Source organism: Stylophora pistillata, chromosome 7 (genome assembly GCF_964205215.1).
Source record: "Stylophora pistillata chromosome 7, jaStyPist1.2, whole genome shotgun sequence".
NCBI lineage: Eukaryota > Metazoa > Cnidaria > Anthozoa > Scleractinia > Pocilloporidae > Stylophora > Stylophora pistillata.
The window spans coordinates 26,280,530-26,294,206 of NC_142525.1; the positions used below are offsets into that span (position 1 = coordinate 26,280,530).

General features: G+C 37.6%; 1 protein-coding gene across 2 annotated transcripts in view; it reads right to left on the reverse strand.

The window, feature by feature from the left end:
• LOC111336034 (A disintegrin and metalloproteinase with thrombospondin motifs 6) overlaps window positions 1–12,344 on the reverse strand; it is a 27,403-nt gene extending 15,059 nt beyond the window's left edge. Inside the window, exons 1-12 of one of the 2 annotated variants that reach the window (XM_088729188.1) lie at window positions 12,182–12,344; window positions 9,339–9,419; window positions 8,784–8,818; window positions 7,888–7,960; window positions 6,577–6,902; window positions 5,897–6,047; window positions 4,917–5,101; window positions 3,499–3,582; window positions 2,553–2,677; window positions 2,436–2,449; window positions 1,833–1,944; window positions 846–980 (exon numbers count right to left, since the gene is read on the reverse strand). In XM_088729188.1, the coding sequence (XP_088585314.1) occupies window positions 846–980; window positions 1,833–1,944; window positions 2,436–2,449; window positions 2,553–2,677; window positions 3,499–3,582; window positions 4,917–5,101; window positions 5,897–6,047; window positions 6,577–6,902; window positions 7,888–7,960; window positions 8,784–8,818; window positions 9,339–9,399 (1,301 nt within the window). In that variant the 5' untranslated portion in view covers window positions 9,400–9,419; window positions 12,182–12,344. Of the gene's footprint in view, window positions 1–845; window positions 981–1,832; window positions 1,945–2,435; window positions 2,450–2,552; window positions 2,678–3,498; window positions 3,583–4,916; window positions 5,102–5,896; window positions 6,048–6,576; window positions 6,903–7,887; window positions 7,961–8,783; window positions 8,819–9,338; window positions 9,420–9,497; window positions 9,603–12,181 lie in introns of those variants that run through there. The other variant, XM_088729189.1, reaches the window with a different exon arrangement.
• Window positions 12,345–13,677: the final 1,333 nt, after the last annotated feature.

Consider the following 13,677-nt stretch of genomic DNA (forward strand, 5'->3'; position numbering starts at 1 on the left):
ATGTAGGTATGAAAAACCCTTCCCAACTGCGAAAAAACCCTTGAAAAAAAATTCAGCATTTATAAAGTCAAGTTTTTTCTGAAACATGACTAAATGGACATTTTTGGAGGGTTGCAAGTCAAAATCCTTTTGTTTAGTTTGATCTGTTGTGCCAATCCTGTGGGCGTACTTCTCTTACTTATAATTAAAGCTCTAAAATGCTCCTCTCTAGTAAGCGCATCTGTCCAAAACTTCAGGGGCCCGTTTCTCGAAAGTCCCGGTAACTTAACAAGCCCGAAGTCATGTTTTAAAATCCAAATTTTAAAGATAGGAAATCGGGTTCTGGCACATAAACCAGTCCTTTTCGTTTCTTTAGCTGATAGTTTTATTGTATCATTCTCAAAACTTTTGAAATCCCCATCTTGAATGAAAACAGAACAGCTTAACGGGCCCGTTAAGTTGCCGGGACTTTCGAGATACGGCCCCCAGATGTCTTTTAAGCTTCCCCCTGTCTAAGGAAATCCACTTCCTCCCTTTTTACTATACAGGAGTAGTTTTACTCTTCTGAGTCGGTCGGCGTTGAAGTACAAAGCATGTCTATACTTGAGAACCTGCACAAATAAAAGTTTTGAAAATCATAATTTTTCAACCAAAGATATGGATCCTTTACACGGTATTAGGTAAATCTGGACGATAATCAAGAAGAACAGATACTCACATTTCGGCCCCCTACTCTCTCTGTGATTGCCCCAACTCCACTATCTAGAAAACATGAATTTTTTCTAGACAACTTCCCCGAACCCTCATCTGGAAGCCCCTTCTTTTTTCTTTTCCCCATCCTTGGATTTTATCATGATAACAGTTACCTTAGGAACGACTGCAATGTAGCCCTACTGCAGGGAGACCACCTGAAGGCATCTTTCCCCTTTGCTGTGGTGGTGGACATGATGAACGTGTCGTCCGGACAATCTTCTTCCTTACCGTCATGACCAACACCAAGGCTGAAGGAACAGTGAAGCAATGAAAAGTGTCGTTTAAAACTAAAGCAAGATTTGTCAGCCCGAATAGACGTCATTTTAATCTAGAAAATTGCTATCAGCTTTACCTCTCACATCTCAAGTCTACTGTTGTAAAAAGTTAGCGTAGACACCCAGAACATGTCTTTCATCCCGTTTCTGAATGCATCAGTACGTACTGCTAAGACCCAGGTGAGCATTATCACCGGAATTTTGTTTGCTTACGACATCATAGCCCGGGCCGATCATTCAAAGCTCAATGTTTGCATAACATTTGCTATCTGCGGGTCAATCAGCTGAAGTTAACTGAGAGGAAAAAGGAACTTCGCAGAGGGAATCATAGTTTTAAAGTAAGGTCTCACTTAGATTTTTATCAAGTTTTCCATTAGAGAAACCACCTCCAGGACTAGCCAATCTTTTTCACCTGGGGAAAGGTCTGGCTTTCACGGAAAACGGAGGGGGGGGGGAGTTCAGTCGTCGTCGCCAACAGAGTATAAGGGAGGAGGGAGCTATAGGAAATTAACTGCCATTTAACCGCCAATAAAGAGGGAACATAAGCATATTGGAGACCCTTATCGGAGGATCAGGTAAAGTTTATTATGATACGAGAAAAATTCCTCCCCCCCCTTTCGCCCCCGCGGCGATAAATGAGGACCGGTGTCCTAAAGTCTTTTTCCGCGCATGTGCAATAAGATCTATATCAAGCTTTTGACTACAATAAATTCATTTGAAGACTACTCTAAAACTTTCTGGTCAATTGATTCCCATGCATACACATAGATTCTCATAGATGTGATACTTCTTATCAAACTATGGTCTAAGCTTACGTATACGTACGCGTGTGCACTTTCGTGAGCCATGATTAATGCAGTCGCTAGTCCCAGGTCACCATTGCTTACACTTGCTCCATATCTATGCTTTACGCACGTTGATCCGCTTTGAGCCATGCCTGAGGCGGACAGAACACTTTAATTACAAGATGGTATACAGTTAAATGCAATAGGAATCTTGCTAATTTGATCTGGCGTATATTGGTTAGGATAAAAATCTCACAAAAGTGGTTCTCAGAAAAAAACACCGAGTTCTGGGATTGTTAAACAAGCAGAAGTGAAAAAACTGGGAAATGCACTTCAAGAGAAAATGAGTAGGCAATGTTCTCATGTACATGTGATCTACCAACCGCCTACGCGCATGGCTGAGGTAATAAAAAATAATAATAATAATGAAGTGAAAATGTGGTATTTTCTTTTGTTCGGGACAAAAAGAAGAAGAAGGAAATTAATAAGGAATTTTTCAGAAATGGTCCATAGCACATTTGTACTATGGACCATGATTTCACCAAAAAAATAAAATATGTATATATATATATAAATATAAAGAAATTAGAGAAGGAAAAGAAGGATAACTTCCCTCACTTTCAACTTTAGATAGCAGCCTTACCTCCATGTCCTTGGCTAGAAGATATAAAAAAGGAAAGTGAATAAAAACCAAAAGAATAAATATAATGAACTAATTAAACAGCGTACGAGCAAGATGACGGAACGCAAATATACACACCCAGTGACAAGCAAAACTTGGTCACCATGTTTTCGATCGACGTCGGACTCTGGCATATTACCGCCAATCCAAACTTCCATCGCAGTCAGCCTTTGTCGTGAAGTTTCCATACTAGTGTAGCTTAGCTATATAATAAACAGAAAACGTTTTTGTTCAGCCTGGTGCACTCCTAAGGAAATGAATACAAGTACAAAGTACAAAGAACACTTGGTGTTGTACAAGGTCGCACGGTCACTAATGCAAGAAATGCGCTTAGCTTAAGCTGCACATGCGTCGGTGCGAAACAGGTTTTTCGGAACATTTTGGTAGCTCCATCGCTTCATGTTTCATCCACTTGGTTGAAAAAAAAATGTCTTCCATGAATTCATGGGCTCGTAGATGAAGACTAGCTTTTCTGAAATGTTCTGAAAACCAATCCTCACAACGGACAATTTCTCCTTAAAACTGACCCGACCGATTATTCAGCTATTAGCATAATTTCAGAGCTGAGCAAAGAGTTTCCAGCAATCTGATTGGTCGAGCGGTTCCTTATATGACGCTATATTAACCGCTCCACGCGATTTCTATAAAATGTTGAAATAAAATGTTAATGAATGTCACTAAAATGTTATGATTTTAGAAATTTCTCTGTTGTTCAGCTCTCAAATTAGACTAAAACAATTATTCGCCTCAGGTTCGGTGAATATTGTCGAATAATCCCCTCGACTTCGTCTCGGGGATTATTCGACGATATTCACCTCGCCTACGGCGAATAATTGTTAATTACAAATGGAGAGAATTATGAAAGTTTTTAACATAGATGGAGAGCGCTCGAGAGTGGTGGTTCGGAGGGCTGATCTAACCGAACACACAGTTAGTACTTTCCCTCGTTACTCAGTATTTTTTAGCAAATTCTACGTTTAGTCATTTCCTGACATGTGCATGCTGTTATGCCAACGATACTCACGCCCCGATGAAGGAGTACTATCCGCACAACAGAGATGGTGACTTTGATATCCCCAATGCTTTTGTCGTGATACATTGCATTAACCTGGAATGAAAGTTCCACTCTACATGTTTAGACGTGACACTGAAAAAACTGGGTTGAATTCATTGAGTTAAGACTGAACCATTAGCCATTCCTCTCAGCAAACCAAAGGAGAGAAATCGTTGTTTCTATTAATTCATTCATAGTTTGTATAGACTTTAAGAACAGCAAAGAAAAATTGATGATGCCAAGATCTTGTATACGAAACTAAAAAAGTATTCGCCGTGTATCTTTCTCCACGATCTAACAGATTCCAGACGCTAAGCTGGCGTTACAAAATGTTGGTATCCTTGTTTCGCCCACTATGACACACAGCGTGTTATGTGTCAGTGTTGATGATCTTTAATGAGGATGCCCCACTCATACAAACATGATTTTCAGGGAGGTCCTAACTAAATGTAAAAAAATATAAATAAATAATGAGGGTATCTAATATCATATATGAAAGATTGTAAAATATAAGAAAGGTATATGCGAAATAGAAAAATATAATGCCAAGAAAAAATCCTAAAAATTGATTTCTTAAAGGCAATGAGGGTATCAGCGTTTCTGGTTTCCAAGTCATGGTGTTCCAGTCCTTTCCACAGTGTAGGACAGTTTTGAAAAACCCCAGTTTGTCTTAGATAATTCAAATGCAAGGTTTTGTTTGTTTCTAGTATTGTAATCATGTCTATTTTTAAATGATTTAAAACCAAAATCAAACTCAATGAGGTTGTTCAGGCATTTGTAAACAAAAATACATCGGTCGATAGTTATCTTTTTGACTAAAGTTAACCAGTTGAGATCTTTCAAAGCTTGTGTAGCAGAATCTCTTAAGTCTCTGCCAAAGATTATCTTCGCAGCTCTGTTTTGAAGTGAAGAGTGTCCATTTGAACTGTATTTCTTTTGTCTCGCCACACAATACTACTGTATTCAAAAATGAGCTTGATCATGGTGTTATAGAAAGTTAGTCTTACAGATAGAGGTAGCATGCAAAATTATTAAAGGAACAAATAGATAAACGTTGTATAAATAGAAGAAATAGGTAAAAAATAAATAAATAAATAAAACAAATAGATAAGTGAGTGATTAATGAATTAAAAAGTGAAAAAGTAAATAGACGCCGAAATAAAGAAACTTACAATATTATAATTTGGATATATCAACAAAGTTGAAATGGTAAATTGGCCACCGTAACGATTACAAAAGCTGACGTTTCGAGCGTTAGCCCTTCGTCGGAGCGAATAGAGGAATTGTGGGTTGTGTGTGCTTTTAAAGGCAGAAAATGGAGCTACGTTATTGGTGGGAACATGGCAACGAGAAAAACACGAATAAATTAGTGGAATTATATTACTTACAATGTTAGCCAGCGTTAAAAGCAGATCCGTGGCTTCTTTATCGCTGGAGAATTTACTCAGATATAGGTGATCAGCGACCAGAAGAACTTCTAGATGTTTGTCTGGGGCCGATCTTGATTTTCTAGAACTCGAGAAGCTTCTGCTTGTTTCCTTTTCCAACGATGAACTCCTTTTTGATCGTGTTTCTGTTCGAGAGGGCAAAAAGAGTTGAACAGCGTAAGATTAAAATCAACTACGACAATTCTAACGTTTTTCCTTTCTGTTTTATGGCAAGTGATGATTTGTTAGTGATGAAGCAAGGGCGTAGCCAGGGGGGGTCCTGGGGTGCCTGTGACCTCCCCCTTGGTAGGACTTCTTTTGAGCAAACAACCTACAATATTCAGGTGGTGAAAACGTCATGACAATATCCTGGCCTGCCCACTATACTCTCACTGCTCATCCCAAAACTGTAACATTAAGTAAAACATGCACGGCGTGGAGGTCCACATGACAATCTAGTGAGTAGCCTCTGTGACCCCACCTTTAAAAAATCCTGGCTACGACCCTGTGAAGTGTCAAAAACAATACGTAAGGGATCGGAAGGGTTGATAAATTCTATTATATCATGATCGTTCGACGATTCTTCCGAAGACTCCACCTTAGCCTTTTGCTACAATCAATCCCTCGTATATGTGAGTCAATTCTCTATCAAGGGTTCTTCCTTGTAATAAGTTAATGGAGATGTACTGTGCCGCTGGTTGGGGTTACATTATCACGACTGAATTGACTATAATAGGGTTGCGTTTTCAATAGAGTTACTGTAATGAAGTCACTTATTTTCGGGATTTTGGGGGTAAGAAAATTCTGATGAGAAGGAATTTAAAATGAGAACATTCGCGGGAAAAAAGTTGTATTACCAATAGTGACTAGCATGGAGCCTATCAAGTAATACCCAAGTGCACCCCCCCTTCCCTCCGCTCCGGGCTAACAGCTACACATACCCATAACTTCACATCTGCTCTTTTCATTGTCCAAAGATCGCCGGAAAATGAGATGCGGCTGAGATCCGCTGGAAACCCCATGGTACCGTGCGAGATGGGAAGGTAACGGTTGCATAAAGAAAGAACTTCCAAAATGTTTGATGATTCCTTTCTGGAAACAAATACAAGGCAAAAGACAAATATAAGACTAATCCTTTACTTAACCATTGGTAAAATCAGAGGGCAAAGGTGAGACTAAAATTGAATTAAGATGTGAATGAACCTTCAATAAATGAGATGAGCAAAAATATAATAAGAAAATATCAGTGAGTAAACTGCCAAACTAATTCAAACCAAGTTAATTATGTAGATTGGCCATGGAAAAGAGCTTTTAAAGCTGACGTTTCGAGCGTTAGCCTTTCGTCATTTGCCCACGGATGAAGCATGACAGTTTCTTTACAAACTTACCCACTTAATTCAGGTACAGATAAAGTGAAAAGTCAGTAAAAAAAAAAAACTCATTCTTGTACAAAAATCCTCCTGAAATGAACACAAAGCCTCTACCCTCCGGAACTTACTCTCATTGCAAAATATTTTCAAATTTGTATGTTTTTGAATTCCAAACATATGTTCTTGAATATCCTTCACCGTTTATTTTCGTCGACAGCAAATTTAAAACGCAGCCCTATAATGCTACTCACCAGTCCATCATGGTTGCTAATAGCAACCACTGAATTAGGATCTGAAGTCACATGTCCAGCGTAGAAGGCGGTGTGCGGAATCTCACTGTATTCTTTGTTGCCATTTTTATTTATCTTTTCAACCACCAGGCCGGGTACCAAGAGATTGCTATTTTTAGTGAGATTCAAATGAAGTGACATACCGAATGCCTGCACTTGATAGTACCAAAGGTGTGGTTCGTCATGATTGGTGCCTCTCTTTCGACGCGCATGCTCGTGCAGCTTATTGCTGAGAAAGTTACCAGATTCATCCACTTGGAACGGACTTGTAACTTCATACTCGGGAACTGCATTTCGTTAAAGAATGTTTAGATTAAGAGGTTAAATACACAGTTGTTGTCATTCTCTAACATCCAATGATATGAGTCATTGTCGCGCATTCTAAGAGTGCTAAAAACGTTTATCTTGACAACGGGTAAGAACTCAGCGTTACTGGCAAGTATCTTACAGTGCAACGAGAATTACAGAAAAATTCCAGCCCAACAACCACTGTTTTCCTCTCTTTTCATAGTTATTGGTACAATCATGGAAAAAGTGAAAGGATTAGACAACTCCACTCAACAAGATTCAGTTCTCACTTTTAAATTGATTGGCGTTTAATTGATGAATCAAGACTTGGAAATAAGTACTAAATGAATACGAATCACAGGGCGGTAGTTAGAACGAGTGGTTTGTGTCCAAACCAATGAGGAGTAAGTATTTTGTACCACTAGAGAGGTGTTACCCGATCATATTGCATCATTTGCAATATACCCCCTAGGCTGTTATGATTAGATAACACCTCTCATGTGGTACAAAACATTTACTCCTCGTTTATTTTGACACAAACCACTCGTCTTAACTACTCAGCGGGTCATCTCCATTAGAGATAACACAAAAATGCATGCTTCTTGAGTCTGATATGAATCTTAGGTATCAAGCTAAGAAAGGATCCTTGCAGATGGATTGCAGTTTCAGCAGATGCAGAAAAGAAGCTGGAAAAATTCAGGCACCAACGGGATTTGAATCCGTTGGGCGATATTACCAACTGAGCTACGAAGCTTCCAAGTTACAGGTGGTGACGCAAATTTTAGAGGATTCATCTCTCCCTTAAAGGAATCTGACCAAAGGTTTTATAATAATTTTTTCAAGAAAGTCACGATCTCTAAGGTTTGTCTCAATTAGTTTAACGCAGTTTGGCTCAGTGAAAGACATTACTGCACAATTTAACCACTGCTGCCTTCCAAATAGGGAATGATGTCATTTCATATGATCCCATAACTGTAACAATACCTTTTTCATGTGCGTCAACTCCAAAATATGTTCGCATTTCCCTCCTTGTCATATAATGATGTATTTTCAAGGGCTGCAATTTAAAGAAAAACTGCAGTTATCTTTTACAGCTATCAAAGAAATTTGAGATATCAAGAAATAGGTAAAGGTTTATTTGTACAGGTCAGTCAGTCTGACGTTCCCACACTAATTCCTCCATTTGAGCTGTAAGAGAAGAAAATCAGTGGGAGTGCAAATTTGTGCAAAAGAGAGTAAGTTTTTAAAGAAACAGCGGTGCTGCATTGGTGAAAGATTATTCTGTGATATCAAATGGGTGTAATGAGTAAATTTAAATTGGCTACTGTCAAGATTATCTTAAATAAATGATTCGAGCGCTAGCCTTCGTCAGAGCAAGAGGTAAATTCTTCGAAGGGGTGACGCTCGAAACGTCGAATGTGTGTAAATTGCGCTCAACATTTTAACAACCACCCCCTGATATAAATTTCTTGCTTTCGCTCCTTTACTAACGCGATCGAACTCCTTTTGAAATTATGTAGGCATCGATTACGTAGAGCCAGGATAGATACCTACCACTTACGAGATAAGTGGTTAACTTGGAAACATTTTCAACTTATCAGATATGTGTGAACAAAAAAAGGCTTTTTAAGCTTGTACTAGTGGTGCTCCCAAATCAAGGTCGATAGTAATCAAAGCTCTTCTGTTCTTATATAAATGAAGAGAGGGTCGATTTAAGAATACAAATGTTTTCAAATCGGTTGCTATGAAAAGACTTTAGATCGATATATCTCTAACGTTTGTTTATGCAGAAACAAAGAATTTTTGAAACTGAACTGCGTCTGTGTTTGCAACGTTTCTTTGGAAAGAAACTATTTTACTCGGGAAAAACTTTAACCTACCTCGTTTATATTCTGTTGATTTAGGCTGAACGCATCTGCAGACGAAATAAAAGCTATATTTCGTTAACCACTGTTTCTGGGATCAAAAAAGAACTGTGACGAGGACCCTGTCCTAATTACTTTTAGCCTTTGCGGGAAATTTTAATTCATCGTTGGTTTCCTATGATTAAGTTATTAAGTTACGATTTTAACAGATTATAACGATGCAGTTTTCAAACACGATTTATCTATGGGACGTAGGATTTAGGTTTTTAAGCTATTCTTAAAGACAGTGAAATGGTGGTTGATATATCGATAGCGGCGGGATGCCCACGTAAACGATCCAAAGGCCAGTTAAAAATCAGATTTATCCTGAGGTTTGTACGGCTTAAACAGTTTAGCGTTAAACTCACACCTTGGTTTAATTTACAATCATCACGCCAAATGGAGCTGCATGATTATTAATCTAGTGCCATAATAATATCCTTAGTTAACCAGCGTTTTTTCATACTGATTAAAAACGGAATAAATCTGCTATTTTAAAAATACTATTTATTACATAGGATTCTAACGTACCCGTAGCAATACAACTGACGAGTATACACCAGCACAATTCTATTCGTAAATTCCAAGCCATTTGCAATCATATAATAAAGGCTGAAAGAAAAAAAGACACAGCTATTTAAGTAATTCAAATTAATAACATTTAAATTAAAAAATTAACTTCCTCTTCACCTTTGAATGCTTTTCTTTCGCTGAAGTGAACACTTTAAACTAGATTATTTTACAACCGAACGTAGGATGTCCATTACCGAAGTATTTCGCAGCTTTATTCATTTACCTTTCTGCTCTCCAAAATGTTGAATGCTGTCCCAAAGATGCCACAGATAAGAATTACTTGTCAAAACAGTTCGACGGACAAAGGGCTAATCATAAAGATACCCGGGAATGTATCCGGGCTTACGAAGGACAATTAAAAGCGGTTAAAGAAAGACCCCGTCAAGGCGGGTGGTCGGTAAATCACAAGGCCGATAAGGTTGTACTAACCTGTACAAGATGTTATTAGATGTTATTTTCCCAGAAAAATGAAAAGTACAGCTGAAAGCGCCTGAAGAAGAATCCTTTGAAAGGAAAAGAAGCAGAGACAGCAGAGAGAAGAAATTGAAATGATCGTGCACAAATACGTTTCTATAACCGCAGTTCAGATATACGAATTTCATATATTCGTTGTGTTCAATTAATATCAGGTAGTGATTCATATCCGAGAATCTGGCTTTTGCGCACACGTTCTTTACGTCTTTATGAATCGTGATTTGAGTTTATATGGTCAAATGATATTCACCTTGACTTAGACTTTTATGAAAGGCGGAGCCAACTCTTACAACTGACTCGTGTTACAATTATTCATGATGGGATCACCCGCAGTATATGCATCTGAATGTCATTGAGGCGGTGATCACCTTGAGGGGAAATCAGAGTTCGCGGTTATTTAGTGCTCTTCAAATTGAATACTGTTCACTGGCTGTTGAAAACGTAGTTCAAATCGTCTTGGATTCTAATCACTGCTCACTTAAAGGTTTCATTTGCAATCTAGCAGTGACCCGACGATATTTGATTTGATTTTAATTGAGTCTGGGAAAGTTTATTGCTGTAAACGACAATTATTTGCCCATGTGTTACAAAGTTATGAAACGTAGTTTACAGGTATCATGATATGCAACAAAAGGAAGAACTACTTTAGCATTTAGCTTGTAAAAGAAGGGTATCTAATGGTCATCTATGTAGTCTTCTATACTGAATAAAACGCGCGAAAAATCGAAATTTTTGAAAGAAACTAGTTTATAGGGAAAACGGTTAAGTAAGTGATACTTGTTATTATCTTTAATAAAGAGCGCCACTTTCATTTTCTATTACTGTCAATTGATTGTTTATTTTATTGGTAAGAGAACTCGATTAACTACGACGAGAAAACCGTCAGGTTATGAAAATACTGGGGCATCTGCTGCTTTGAGCGAGTGGAATAGCTCCAGAAGGGTTACTACAAGAATCAAATTTGGAATTGCGGTAAGCGGTTTGAACCATGGAGTAAAGAGTTGATCGTGTTTTCTGATCGTCTGGATGAGAGTAGCCCTGAAAGAGAATATTGTCGGCAGAAGTAACCGACGCTTCGACATCCTGAGAGGATGTCCTCATCAGAGTCAAGTTAGGAGTTTATCAGTCGATTGTTATAAGTGTGGCTCGCGGAATATGATTGGTTATTTTTCGCCTTGACGTAATTGACGGTATTTACTCACCGTAGCTCTGCTACGTAGGAAGACAAAAAAAATCCTTTCGAAGGTCGACAAACTTTAAACCGATGATTTCATAAGAGACTACTACCCCTAGTTACATGAGCATTCAGCAAGTTCAGTTCTATCAATATTTTGTCGCAGTAAAAAGACTGAAATTTATTACGTTGTCAGCACAGAAGGTACCCCTTTTTCGGCGGAAATGACCGCCCAACGAACTTGAGTTTTGTCGATCCTTTCTTTACTCGTCAGTTTGTATTTACAAGCCATCCGTAAGATATGATTGGATGAAACATTAATTAACCCCATCGTTGTTTGAACAAAAAAGAATTGAAAAAATATTTGCCTTTGTCGAAAAGTTAACTTTGGACTCTTTCGCAACGAGAACTTTTTATTTTTTAGAAAGCTCTCCCTATTTTGCAAATACTTTTAAATGCGTGGCTAACATCTTCTTTGATGAAAATTCTATTTTACTAGCCCGAGTAAAATTATCTTTTCACTGTGTATCAGCTTCAGCTAAATTTTCCGTTTTTCTCTCTTTGTGTACACAGTACAACAGCTGTGGTTTCAGATATGCGCAAGTTTTACTTTGTCATGTTTATCTCCACAGGCCTCTTAATTTCAAATGTTACCTCCCCAAAAGGTAAAGAAATTCTTCATTTGACAAGTTCGCGGGATATTATCAAAACTCATAGCACTCAAGCTCCAAGTAGTGCATGTAAATGACCTACCAATGTGTTACTCACGAAACACAAAAAGAACAATAGTGAAGCTCCTTTTATAGAATAAAAAAGATATAAGATTCGAAATTTTTGTTTCCATCAATTTTGTGCATCACAGTTTTGAATTTTCTTGCAAATATTAAATTTCATAGTGGAAAAAAGATACCAATTTCTATAATGACACAATTCTAACTTTTTTTTTATTTCATCTTATTTATACATCTCTCTTTCATATCTTTCATTCCTTACCTTTAAAGGGGACTTTTGCTGATTTACATGTTCTTGACATTAATAGCACGTGGCTTAGAAACAATTTTACTAATCGGGGCTTGTTTCAAAAATCAAGACGTTAAGACTTTGAAATCGTAGTTAAAGCGACGTGTATATATTACGACCGTTCAGCACTTACCTTCACAATCTGTTTCTGAACCTTGAATAACCGTGTTTAATTTACGTTGGAACCAAATGGACTTCTCAGAAGAATTGACGGCGTTTATAAAGTGCGTCTTAAGTTTCTGTCCAGGGCTCTTAGCGCTAAAATAATTGTTTTTCGTGTCAGAGAGTTTTGAAATCCAGTCACCAGTGGTGTCACTAGTATTAAATGCATTGATGGACGACGGATGTTTGGTTACATTTTGATAACGCCTTAAAAACACTTGACCAAAGAGCAAAGCACTCACGCTTGGATTAACGTCATAAAAGTAAGATAAACTAATCGTGTCCCATTTAAGAACGGAAAAGATAAATCTTGGTAAAATGCTGGACCGTTGTTCTTTTTTTTAATCTTTTTTATTATTTCTGAATGTTGTGGATTATACTTGTAATATGTTTCAATAGAGGTGTTAATGAGTATTTAAGATCTATTGTAGACACACTACATCAGCTTTCCTGCTAAATCCTCGTGTTTCTTCCTTTTATTACAAAAAAAAAAAAACACTTCATATTTGATGATACCAGCTTAACTAGGTGAGAAAGCAAGAATTGATGTAAGTGTTTTGCATGAAACAGAAACGATTTACACTTTAACTTTCGGCAAGGTGGTGGAATATACAAGGATGTTTATCTATCTCGTCTGGGGTATAAAAAAAAAATCTGATTTCGCGCAAGGAAGGGAATCCCAGACCTTCGGATTGGTTCGGTAGAGCGTCGGAGCGCGAAATCCGAAAGGTCTGAGGTTCGATTTCTCATCGATCGGCACTCAGCCGTTTTTTCTGTCCCACACTCGAAACACGACTCTTTAAGATTTATCTTCGATGAAAATTTTTCTGTTATGTTTATGTGTGTAGATATATTTCTGTTCCTATTTCTTTTCTATTGTAGATTAATAGACAAATAAATAGTATCAGAGTCTCATTGTTTGAAAGACAGCTAAGTACTGGACATGCAAGTAAATGTTTTGTAGAAATTATCATGCTTTTTAAGATGCGAAAAAAAGATAAAAAATAACATAAAAAGATAGTCATAATTAAGAAATTTAAAGTACAATGAAAAAATAGAATTCCTAAATCTCTGGTTCTCTCTGGTGATTAAAATCGTCGAAAACAGACTTCATACACAGAGAGTAAACAAAGTTAGGATGGGCGTACGGTTTCTCTCTCTCTCTTTTTTTTTTTTAAAGATTTGTAAAAAGTGTGAAAGTCTTAAGATACACGAAGAATAGCCGTGATTAAGTAGCAAACAGCGTGTCAAAGACACTTAATTGCAAATTAATGATTCTAACGAATGTTCGTTTCTCAAAAACATAACACGCATAGTAAGATGTTGACAGTTACTGTACGTAAAGGGACGGAGCCACGGTTTGGCATGCACACAGAAACACATCAATTTTGATCAATTCTAGGAATTATTTCAATTATCCGCCATCTTGGATTTGGAACAACATGCAAATAAACGGCTTGGAACTCA